Source organism: Lampetra planeri, chromosome 43, assembly GCF_965212315.1.
Source record: "Lampetra planeri chromosome 43, kcLamPlan1.2.h2, whole genome shotgun sequence".
In the NCBI taxonomy this organism is placed as follows: Eukaryota; Metazoa; Chordata; class Hyperoartia; order Petromyzontiformes; family Petromyzontidae; genus Lampetra; species Lampetra planeri.
Window position 1 is genome coordinate 1,514,673 of NC_136149.1, and position 12,921 is coordinate 1,527,593.

General features: G+C 50.0%; 1 protein-coding gene across 1 annotated transcript in view; it reads right to left on the reverse strand.

Annotated features, from left to right (window-relative positions):
• LOC144732556 (ephrin-B2a-like) overlaps nt 1-12,921 on the reverse strand; it is a 166,420-nt gene that overhangs the window by 18,815 nt on the left and 134,684 nt on the right. Inside the window, 1 exon segment of the mRNA XM_078613987.1 lies at nt 1,171-1,263. Coding sequence (XP_078470113.1) covers nt 1,171-1,263 — 93 coding nt within the window.

A 12,921-nucleotide genomic window follows, 5' to 3' on the forward strand; every position in this document is an offset into this window, starting at 1 on the left:
CACTTACTAACTCAAGCGTCTATCTGTGGAAAAGCCGCCGAGCCAAAAATCCCACCTTTAGGATGGTCGTGCGATACGAGTCTAGCTGCCTGGGCCTCCATGCGGAGCTTTCAATGAGCTGTCAATTAACTTCTTCTTGAGAGGCAACGCTGCAGAGCGACCGACTCCGAGAGTGCAAGCGGGCCTCCGAGTCGGGAAAAAAAATGACTGATCTTTGTCACCCTGGCTTTAGCCGCACCTGCTGATGATGGCGGGAAATTACTGTTGATCGAGCGAAACCCTGCACGGGATGAGAAGTGAAGTTGCCCAATGACGAGCACTGCGTGAAGGGGGATTCGGTTCCAGCATCTTAAGAAGCGTGGATCATCACGCCAGGCATTAGGTTTGAATCTGTTGGGGAATAAACCCCGGTCATGAAGTCTACCCACATCCCGACGAAGGAACAGCCTTGTGTCCCTCTGCCCCAACGACTGTGAAGAGCCCTCTAAACGGAGTCCCAACAACTCACTCGAGCTACCCTGGACGCCGTGGAATGGCTATGACATTAGTTGTTGTCCGGCTGCTTTGTTGAAAACGCAACACGGAAGACGAAGACGAAGCAGCGGGATTTCACGGCAAGGGACAACAACAATAACAACAATAATGACAACAATAATAATCAGCTTGGACGTTGTGAAAGAAGGGTTAACGCAATTGCACCATGAGCGAGGAAATTATTAAATCTGGCTTAGGCTTTGTTTACCAATTATAAAAGTAGAATTCTGCGGCATTGCTTGTTTATTTCGTCAAACGCAGTTCAGCCCGGAATAATAATTTACGAAAAATGAGCTCAGAATAAAAACCAACAAATTTGTTTATTTTGCATCTCTATTAAATGTCACACAGAAAATAAACATTTTGCACGCATACTGAAGTCCCTCAAGTATCTGAGAGAAAATATTTTTTGTATAAACAAAGTCGTTTTTACATCTGTATTAAATGCTGCGCAAAAAAAAATGCACAAATATGTTATTTAAATCCCTCATGTATCTGAGAAGACAAATTTCTTGGTAAAACGCTCAGAGACTTGCTGTCGGTGACATTGGCCAGCCCTGGTGTTGGTTTGGGCGGAATGACAGGAGGACGTGGTGGGCATGGCAGGAGTGGGTGAGCATTGCGAGCAGGCATTACCTTGGCCAACCTTCATGATGAGCTTCATGCCGTTGCTTTGACAGACCCCACCGACGCCGTTCATTATCCCTTGCTCCGTGCCCGTGGAGGTCGCTGAAAAGAGAGAAAAACAAAGAACTGTTGATTCCAATTAACGAATAAAACATCGCAGTCTGCCCCGTCGTCATTAATACCCTGGGCTCGCCGCTTGCGCTACGCCCGATGAGAACGCGCGGGAAACGAGCGGTCCCCGCACCCCAACGTCCGAGCGATTGGCAACGGCACGGCCGCGCGCTCGTCGATTCCCCTCGATGCTGGGCTCAAGGGAGCACGTGACGACTCCCGCCAGATTCGTGAAACACGAAGGAGGCGCCCACCACAGCGATGCACCGCTCCCCGCCACGATCGTCTGGCTCAAGCACCTCACTGTGAATGCTGTTGCTCTACGTCGGCGTAGGCCACAGAGAAAAAGAAGCTGGGCCCTCCGATTGTTTAGCTAACCGATTATTCCACCGATAGTCGTGGGTTCGGTTAGTCGACCAATCGGATAACATGAAAATAATGGCGGGGAAAACCACGTGCTGCTGCTGTAGTACCTCTAGTGGCTGCAGAGGGCACATAAACCTATTACATACTCATCATACAACATACACGGATCGAAACGAAATGATTCTCTTGCGTGCAGAACGTGTATTGTGAGCGTAGGAATCTGTTTTAATTGACCAATCGACGAGTTGTTTAAACGCCGAACATTTCAAGCGAATGCAGGATGTGTCGGTTGAGCGGTGAAGCAGCGATTCACGCATTTCGCGATAAACCCGGTGGCTTATTTTTATTTCCCAGCCGCGGCTGACACCAGTGGCGCATAATTATAGAACCGGGACTGGCCAGCATCTTGTTGCCGCAGAGTCAGACAACCCCCTTGATCGACACGGCAAAGGGAGGCCTTCATCCAGCGGTGGATCGGCAATGTGTGACAATTATTATTTTTTCTTCTGCAACGCATTTAAAACAACCGGGAAGAATGGGTGTGAACAATTGACGAGAGTTGCAAAGAGCAGTTTAGTGAATCCGTGTGAAACTTCGTGAGATCAATCCACTGCTGGATGGGGGCCCTCCCCTAAGCCGCCGCTGCCGCCTCTCTGGCAAGACGGCACATTTATTTTTCCAGGGAGGCGTGGGCGACGTGGATCTTCAGACTCAAAGAAGAACGTTACAAAATAGGCCAAGGCAGTAAAGGCAAATACATCTTCATATTTTTCTCCCCAATCTCCGAACCGATATATATTTTTTTTTAAACTGTACTCTCAAATTTGTTGCCGTGAGTGACGTCAGGCCAAAGGCACCTTTCAAGGTCCCATGATGCCTTGCCGGCGCCTTATCTCAGGTCGTGGGCTCGGGCTCAGTAAAATTAATTACCGCACTCGTGATACGCCGTGACCCGTCCCACAGCAATTAAACGAGAGCGCGTTTAATTCGTAACCGAGCGGCCCCTGCACAGGAGATGCATGACAGGAAGGATAAACACAGTGGGGGGGGGGCAGGGCGAAGTCGATGGGGGCGGAGAGGGGGTTGGGGGGGGGGCTTTACATAAATCGTAATCTGCGAAGCGCCGCCGCGTTGTGTTCTAAACGTGCACGTCGCTAAGCAATCCGGGCACGTAACCGTGTTTTGGTTGAACGCGATTATGATGATAGCGCCGCAATTTCTGGAATTCTAATTTCTGACTGCGATTCGCTTTTGGCCCCATGCCGTCGTTCGTCTCGGGGGCGAGACACCCCGTGGGGCGCTCCTGTGCCTCCCGTAGTGTCGCACGCGTCCAGGTTGCTTCACCAGGTGAAGGAACTCAAGAGGCCAGGCTTTGAGTCTCATTTGCAAGAGTGACCTGGGTTCACCAAAAAATTTTTTGACAAAAAACGTTGAAAGATCCCAATTACAAATGAATATGTTGAGAATCTGAACCGTCATAGTTTTATGCAAACGGAGATTGGAATGGCTTTAAATGGGATTGATTGCTTTTCTGAACCAGAGCAACGGTGAAACAACGCACTTGATATTACTTTTGCCAAGGGGAACCCCCCGAGATACCGCGGAGGTGGTCACAGTCGTGCAGCGTTTTACGATTGCACCGCGCGTCGTTGGACACGACGTCCCGACGGCCCACTCCAGACACGTGCAGCGAAACGTCGGACAAACATGTGCAACAGCTCGGAACACAACATTCGAGCGGCAAACACCGAGGCGTTCGGAGATATGCTTTGTACCACACTGAAGTTGTCCGTTTAAGTTCACTTCCGTTTGAAACTCACTAACTGTCAACGGCTTCGTATCCCTCATTGTAATTACGTCTCGCCTAGGGGTCGATTGGACTGCTGCTGCTTTAGCTACAGAAGTTGCAGAACGTGGTTTTTGTGGTTTTCCGTCTGTGTGTGTTGGGGGCGGGTGGGGGGGAGCGGTGGCGCAGCAGTTAGCACACTGCCCTACAAACCCGGCGACCCGAGTTCAATATTCCCCGCTCACGGTCAACATCAGTGACGAATATCTCAACTGGTCCTGGGCCTCCCCTAGGTCAACTCAGCATTAAATGAGTTTCTGGTGCGGTGTGTAAACATCAGCACTCGGGAGGCAAAGGAGGCCGGGCGTGGTGCTGTCCACCCACCGCCTTTCGTGTGCCGTGCCGCCTTAATAGGTGCTCGCGAACAACACTTCACCCAAGTCTGTTCGAGGCTATTTGGGGAACCTGTGTCATTGATGTACACACAGAGAGAAGAAGTGACGCAAAACAACAGCAGCAGCAGAAGCACGACGCCCTGGCTGGTGCAGAACATTAACATTGCACGTTTGTGAAGCAGAGCAATTATTCAGGCAGGCCAGAAATAGAACTGTACAAATACAAAAACTTTAACTCACAAAAGCCGCCACCACCCCGGTGACTAAACATTCCAGAATTGCGACTTATTCATCATTTGCGTAATTGTAATTTAAAGATTAAAAATGTGCTTACTCACACGCGTTAAACCCCGCCAACCGACCTAGCCGGTGAGAACTGGTGAGAACCCATCCTGCTACGATTTGCTTATTAAACCACTGCCGTGCTTTATGAGTTCGCCGCTAATCTCCCATTCACAACATTCGCGATGAACAGATGCAATTCGTATTTTTATTACGTTTCGTTCATCTGCATTTGCGAGCTGTTACGACTGCGTGGGTTTGTCGCGCGTTGTGCGCGCCCTGCCGCCTGTTGTGTCGCATCGTGGTGTGTCGTTCGGAACACCGTGCAGCGTCCGACGTTTCAGACTACGCGCTGGTAGCGGGCCGCTTCGTTGGCGTCTTCTCATGGACACAAGAGAAGTGGTAATCTGTGAATCGATGCACCATCAACTCCCCCCCACCTCCCCGTGTTTATCTTATCTATCAAGTCACGCTTATTCCTTCTGAAGAGGCTCCCAGCAAGTGAAGCGAAACGTCGAACATCGTGCCAACGGATGGCGCAACCAAATAATACCCATGCGGAGGATTGTGGCAGTAAATCTTTAAGCGTAAATAAAAACAACTTTCAGGGCATCTTTGTCAATAGTGCTGGTGTGTTGATTTTCTTTTGTGTACTTTTTAGAATTGAATTAGAAAACAATTACATGTTTGGTTTCAACCAGGCCAAGGGGGATCTATATAGATTACTAAAGAAAACGGGTACATATCAGCTGCGTCCAGGGTTGTGAGCACAGTATAAACAACAAACACACGAGGCATGTTTATGTCCTGTGTTGTATTCCACGACACAGTGAAGATTTTCATTTCAGATATAAGAGTTAAGCACAGAGGACCGCAAGACACCACAAGACACACACCAAATTCGGCTCATCAAAATCAACAAACCGATCCACTAGTTTAGGAGTAGAATTCTGGCAAAGATTAAAACTCGGACCTGATTAAATAATGCTGCTCAGAAAGAAAAAAAATCTATCAAATGGCAATAATCAGTCTCTAAGTACTAAAAAAAACACTCTACCTTTAATCCTAATACTGCATTCACATTACCAGCTCAAATCACTCTGTCACAAGCAAGGCCCGACCCAAGCCCATATCACCGCCACCACCAACCTCCCAGCCAATAGCGGTGAGTCTCTTACCCTAGCGACACGGGTTTCATCGCTACAGCAACGCGCGTGCGATAGGCTGCGCCGGTTTAAAAGTGGGCGGAACGCTCCTCTGCAACAGCTACCTCGAGACAGGGCCACGGATAATGATGCCCAAGGCACTTATTTCTTAATACCTCAATAATGCGCGGCTGGCACAGGCTGGCAGAGGCGTTGCACCATTGTGCCAGGGCCACCCTTCTCTCACGTGCGGTAGAATGATCAAGAGGTTTAATTAAGTGGGGTGCATCTCACACAGTGGTGGCAGCATAAAGCCTCTCTCGCCCCGCGCAGTCTGAAATCATGAATCAAAGTGCTCACGTAAAAACCGCGTTCACACGGGCAGCTTTACTTTACAATTGTCTCTTAATTTACCGTGGGAGGGAAACAAAGGTCTAAGAAGATAAATAAAACAATGCATTGCTCACAGGCTGGAAATTCGAGTGGACGCTCATGATCTCTGCCGGTGCCTTGAACAAATAATTATTCGTAAAAGTTAACAGTAAAAAGATATAAAGTTCTTTTTAATCTAACATCTGAAAATAGGATGTAAATTTGGAAATAGGAGATCAGAGGATTATTATACCATTTATAATCCTGAGCCAATTGACTAGTAGAGGCGATTAACGAGATTAAAGTGTGCTGCAGTGCGCCGATTCAATTGGCGGATTTTGAGGCCCTTTGATTCGCCTCAAAAGGGAGACTGCTCAGTGGAAGGTGAAACACGAAGGGCAGAGATCGCCGTGGCGAGTCTCACCCACTGCAGGCGACTTGAACGCGAGGTGCTCGCGATTCTGGCCAAGCGGCTTCGTCCACGCGGGTTTGATGGGGGGCATACGGCGCTGGGGAGTTGCGCGCTTCTTGTGGGCACCACGGTGGTAAAATGTTAACTACCTCGCCTGGTGTACAGGAGCTCGGGGGTTCGATCCCCACCCCGATGCCTGCTGCTGTATATTTGGAGTTTGCGTGTTCTCACCGTGGTCGCGTGGATTTTTCTCCGGATCATCCGGGTTTTTCCCTCCACATTTAGAATCGGCGTGCGTTTAGAGTATTTGGCTGCTATACATTTCCACATTATAAGCCACTTTCGTTGAGCTATCATTTGTGGCCACGGCACTTCTGAAAAAGAGCTGTAAGGCTCAGTGGGCCTTACCTGGTAAGATTAAAAAAAAGTTAAGGTTTTTTTCTTCAGCATGCGTCATTCCCAACGGCCGATTCGGAGGCACTGAACCATGCGAAAACTCAGGAGCCTTTGTAATGGAAAATTTGTGTCAGGTATCGCCGAACCAACACGCACTGTACACGCGCGAAAGACGTCGAGCCGAGCCAGCGTACGCAAGTCTCGCCGACAGGCCCCCTTGGCCAAATGTCCATTAATCCCACGCAAGATCATTGGCTCCCGCACAAATTCGCTTCGTTCCTCTTGCCAAAATTGGCTTACGTAATAAATAATTTACGCTCACCATGAAAGCACTTCAAACGAAAAAAGTAAGTAAAAGACCCCGCAGTTCATTTCTAATGCAACTGATGGCGAAAGGGCCTCCATTTCGATAGCCTATTAGAGAGGCCCTCCAGGGGATATATTGGCCAACTCGTCCATGCTGGCCACGACTTCGTGGAGGAGGTGGGGATGACCCACACTTTAACCCACCATGAGCGACCCTGCCCATCGACCAACAGCGGTGTGAACATTTACGTGCCAGGAGATGAAATCGAAACGGTGACCTCTTGATCGCAAGTCCAGTCAGCGCTGACCACGACGTCGCATCAGCCTCCGTAATCATGCCCAAGCAGGCAAAACAAAATGTCATATGGAGACAAAGGCATTTCCTTAATAGACTGCAGATTTATTATTAGTGCATTGCTTTTTGTTACATCTCCCAAGAGCACTAAACTTGTCACGTGCGTGCAGGACACTTGAAAGGTACGCGCCGCAAATTCGTTGGTGTAACGCTGCAGCGAAGAACACGGATTCTTACGCTCGCAAACACACGCATCAAATCGTGCGTGCGAAAGCGGATTGTTTCGTCGGCGTTTACACACCGCACGTAATTTAGTTCGTGCGACCCCTGCAGCCACTAGAGGCACATTCGTGAAGTACTAACGATGCTTAAAAAGAAAAGAAGAAAAAAAATTAACCCGTAAAAACAAAGTTTTTAACTATAAATCCTTTATATGCGTGTTCAATGGGCCACAACCCAGCCCACATTGGTCTTTGAAACAGGCGGCTAGAGTCCTCTCGTCCTCTGGCTTGAGATGGCTGCCACCTATGGGTCAGATGATTGCCTGCCACCATAAAGCAATTGGTAATTAAATATAAAAAAAAAATTCCTAAAAAGTGTAAAATTTAGGAAAAATGTTTTCACGAAAATGCATTGTCACGCACAACGAGTCTGTGTGCAAAATGTCAGCTCGATTGGATCACGGGAAGTGGGTTAAAAAACGACCGAAAGATTTGCACGGTCGTAAGCGCGCAAGCAAGCAAGCAAGTGAACTTAATATAAACGATTTAAAAAGATGATACCCGAATCGGATCGCGGCCACGAATCGTGACAATCAATTGAATCGGCAGGTGAGGTGATGTGCGGAATTGGGGGGGGGTGGGCGTTGACAAATATTTCCACGTTAGCCACCGGCTTACTCACTGCGAGTGTGCTCTTGGGCGTCAAGGTGGGAGTGTTTCAGAGCTGCCAGTGCCTCTCGGCAGCCTGACTCAGGGACTGGGCTGGTTAAAATTATTGAACACCTAAAATTGGACGACAGTGACACATTGAAAGGTTTCATCAATTCAGGCAAGTCCCGGCCTGCATTCCTTACCGTCGCGTAACCAGGGCTTGTGCGTCGAGCGGAGTGCAACAATATTAAACAAAGCCGGTGTGTGAACGTTCAGCGTGGCCCCTTCGCTAACCAGGATGGGGGTCGCGAGCCGTGTGGGAAGGTGGCCATGAAGTGATTTTGTTCTTTTTTTGTGATTTCAGCGGCGCCGGTACAACTGTATGTTGAACATGTCATCGCCGTCGTCATTATCATCCCCATCGTCACGGTCACCAACTTCGTAATCATCACCAACAGCAGCAAGACCTTTTCCCATAATTATCAATATCCAAAACAGCTACAACTTGATAATTATCATTATTACCAACAGCACCAGAGCAGCAGCAACACAGCTAAAACATAATTAGCAGCAACATAATTATCATCATCATCACCACTGCTACACCAGCAGCACTCCCATCATTGTCATTCTTTCCCAATCCACAGGAATGCTGCTCCAGAATAAACAGCTCATCCGAGACCCAAACAACGCACACCTCCTGACTTTAACCTCCTCCTCCTCGAAGACACCGGTGATGCAACCATCAGCCGCATCAGAACGTGAACAGACCGAGGTACGCATCTCCTTCGTGAGTGGAAGATGAAAGGTGCGAGCCACAGGAGGTGTGACTGCGGCCTTGCAACCCACACTATGGACCACACAGAAAAAAACACTGTCGTCTGCGCTCCTTCAACGGAGGAGGAGGTGAAGGAGGAGGAGAAGGAGCAGGCGCTCCGCCACCGATCGCTTGCACGAGAATCCCGCTCACGCTCACAAGGGGAGCCCATTGGTGTTTAGACGACGACCTCGCTTGCAGGCAGCCGCGTCTCCGTGCCTCGAACGCGACGTAAAGAAGCACAACCGCGAGTTCCCTTCGAGTCCCTCTGCCACCTCGGTGGTTCGCAGCGGGGAGGGGAGGGTGCGGTGCCCCCCCCCCCTCCTGGGGAGGGCTCCCCTCCCAACTCACGCTATCGCGCAAGCGATCCGTCTGTTCTGCAGAAATGCCGAGATGCACAAGATAAACGCATTTATCTCAATTCCCCAGGCTTTATCCTGCTGTTTTCTTACTTAATTTCGTTCTGTCTTGTCCGCTGGTGTGTTGTGGGTTTTTTTTTTACGTCTCTCTCTCGCTCTAGCCAGTATCAGCTCCTGCCACTGCCATTACTTACGTCTGTAATCTAAGATCGACCCCCCATTGCTCGGGGCTCCTCGCGTAACCAAAACCAGACGTGCGTGCGGCGCTGCACGTGAAGGCCTCCTCGGGTGCAGCGAGAGGGCAGCGGCCCAGGGGAGACGCTGCACACTCGTCGTGACGACGCCGCGGCCACGAGTTGAGACATTTTGCGTGCGGCGTCTTAAACGCGAGCGCATCTCGAGACGCCAAATAGACACATCGCGGAGGGCGGAGGGAGGGGGGAGCATGGCGATTGTGTCGGGAGTAGTCGGTCAAGTTGTACAGCATTGGGGGGAGCACGGGCGGCTGGGAAAAGAAGAGCCCCACGTCATGGGGGGCAGCAGAGGAGAATTGAGCGACCTCCCACGGAACGGATGTTTTACTGGGATCCTTGACAGAGGGCCTTGGTTGTCTGGAGACGAGAGTGCGTGGAGGGGAGTAGAGCGAGGTGAGAGGTGGGAGAGGTGGGAGAGTGGGTGGAGGGGAGTAGAGCGAGGTGAGAGGGGAGAGGTGAGACCAGGGGCTTGTCAATGAAGACATCAATTTCGTACCCACGGTGCAGCCATCAGTCCGAGCTGAAGGCATCAACTTCACATCCGTGTTTTCTCTCTGCTCATTCCCGTGTGCAAATAATATCATCATCATAATAATACAGTACTCCAAAACAACGACTGGTCAGCCGTCGTGGGCAGGACGTTCCCGCAAATGAGTCTTGAGACTCAACGGACGTTTGTCCCCGAGTGAAATGTCAAGCAAAATATTACACATGCTAATTAACTGATTACTAATCTATTTTCTAATTACAATACTCCCGCCCCTCCTCCGCCTCTGATCTCTGCACCCGATGGGTTCACAGTGGTGACGTCGTCCTGCTCTATTTAGTAGTAAACTAATGGGCGCATTGTTTTCGTCACGAATCTTACTGCCTGTGTCGGGTGGTGGAGGGTTACGACACATTTATACTTCCGCGATCCAACCCAAAAACCTTTATTATGAATAATATTGGCCGCGAAAGCCTGCTAACATGTTAAAGCAAAATATGACACTCCAACCCAGCACCCCCCCCCCACTCACCAGACGCGCCCCCCCCCCCCCGTGCCCACCCTGGCGTGCACGCACCCCCCGCAGCTTCACAAACACCGCTCTCTGTGCCAGACTACGACGTGAAAATTAAAACCCAAAAGACATTTTTACTGCACCAAGAAATGAGACCGCCGCTCATCCCTCCTCCTCCGTCTCCGGGGACGGCTCCGTCTTATGACGACTGCTTTGTTCACCCAAGATATGTCTCACCGAGTCTCGGCTCTCTTGAGAATTTTAAATTGTCAGTTTGATTGACGGCTGACGGACGCTCTTTTGCAGGGTATATAAAGATCAGTGTTCCGAGTGTGAATAAAACGGCCAGAATCACGTGACTTGGCAGAGTATTTCTACGACATTCTTCTGGGGCCACTCTCTCACACAACGTCGTGTAACAAGTTCCGATATTGAACTCCTTCATTCCATGGTGACGTGGACACGTACGTTGAACTTCTTTTGCACCGTACCTAGCCAACCACGCTGATCGGGAGGTGCGACATCGTGATGCCAAGAGCTTAACTGGAATATAATTCAGAATAAAACCTCGTCTCGCGTGATGTGCGGACAGTGCCAATGAAACGAGCCGGTTGCATGGCCCACAAACAAAGTCAAGCCATGTGTTTTCACAAAGCGTGTACAAAATGTAATATGCATACCCATTCCCATTCATCATTTAACCTGAGCCGACTGCTGTAGCGGCAAGCACCGTTAGCGAGCACCTATCAAGGCCAGAACAAGTTCGAAGCGGTTTCCGGCATGAGGCCCATCCACCCCGAGCTGCCGGCGACTCTCCCTCGACCACGCGGGCGACGACTTCTCGTGCCGAGGCGACCTTGTGTTGGACAGGCAAGTCAGGCTCCGTAACCAAGTCGCGAGCGATGTGCGCGACGTGTTCAAATGAGCTTCCGCGGGCCGTCCGGAACGCCCTTCCTTCCGATATTAGGAAGCCACAGGAGGCTATGCACTTTAGCATCATCGAGATTGAAAGCAAATCTCTCGAGAACTCCTTCTTGTGTTTAGTCTGTTGCCCATCTCCCGCACCTCCGATTAGCGCGGTTGGCTACGTACGCTGTGAACAAAGTTCAACCGACATCACATGCTACATACGTGACGAGGAATCGAACCAGGGTTACCGAGACCGAAGCGCAGCGCACAAACTCGTCGCGTCACTGCTCCCCACGCACGCACAATTGTGCCGGGGGGGGGGGGGTCGAAAGAGCATTCCACGCAGAATAAGAACCGTATTTAAGAAGCGCACTGTTTGGACAGCGCGAGTTCTTGTCCAACTGAGGGGCCCCATTGTCCGAGCTCTGACAGGGCCCTTTTAACTGCGTGAACCCGGGCAGGGCACAAGTCACGAACAACAGTGGAGGGAAAAAAAAACTCGCACGAAAAAAAAAGATAATCGAAATGAAATCAGTGCTGCCGGAAATGTACTGTGTTTGGGTCAACCTTTGAGATGCCACGGCATTGCGGTCGGAGGAGAGCTTGCTCTGTCACCGAGGCATCGTCACCAAACAAACCATCCACACTTGCGGTTGTTAGGATCGTTCCGACGGCGCAAAATGACTGGGGCTTTCGCTTTGTTTTTCACTCTCGATTTTCAACGGGCCAGAACCGAATATTGCGTACGTTGAAACTTATTTCGCACCGTACGTAGCCAACCGTGCTTGCTATATTAGGAGCTGGCGCAATGAGCGCATACTGTTACTCATTTGACTCCGCATTTGCCTCGTGCCCCCGATCCATATCTAACAATTATCTACTCTGTGGTCTAAGCTCAACGTTGAATAATTGATTGTTGCTATGCACATATGCATCGAAGTTGTGGTTACTTTTGCTACATGTTTTGACCATTGTCTTTAAAGCTAGCCAATGATGATTACCTTCCCCCGCGTCTTTCAGCCGTGGGGGTAGTTTGGCCATACTTCCCCACGCTGTCAAGTGCGAATCGGTGATGGGGGAAGCACAAGTCCGTTTCTGATATCACTCACCACTGAACTCGGGTGACCAGGTTCACACCACTGTGCCACCCAGCGCACCCCCCCCTCCTCTCTACTCTGAATAAAAGGACAAGAATACATGATAATACAATTATAAAAGCGCCCATTATGTATCCAAGGGGGTGGAGTGGTCCAGGCACTGCGCCGTCATCGTCACTCCCTGCTCTTGCTGCTCGCTTTGCCCACGAGGCCGCAAATCAAAACTGGAGAGAAACGCACGCTCCCACGTCAGAATGATGTTCTTGTACAGTGCTCTGGCCCTTTAACTCGCTCAGCAGGTATTTCCTACGTCTGCATTACGCCACGCGAGATATGCCTCGTAATTGCCATGCTTCCTCAGGCACATCGCCCGCGTCCGTCCGTACATTTGACGTCCAGTGCAGCAGGATGCGACCATGGGTTTGTTGCCCCAATAATCCGTTGGATTTGCTCTCCACATTACGGGACTGCATTGTTTAATCATCACGCCGTGTTCTCGATTGCCCACCTCGCAGCTTCGGATTTTATTATTATAATTTTTTTTTTAAGAGAGGAAAAATTCAACCTGGAATCACTTTGGGAACG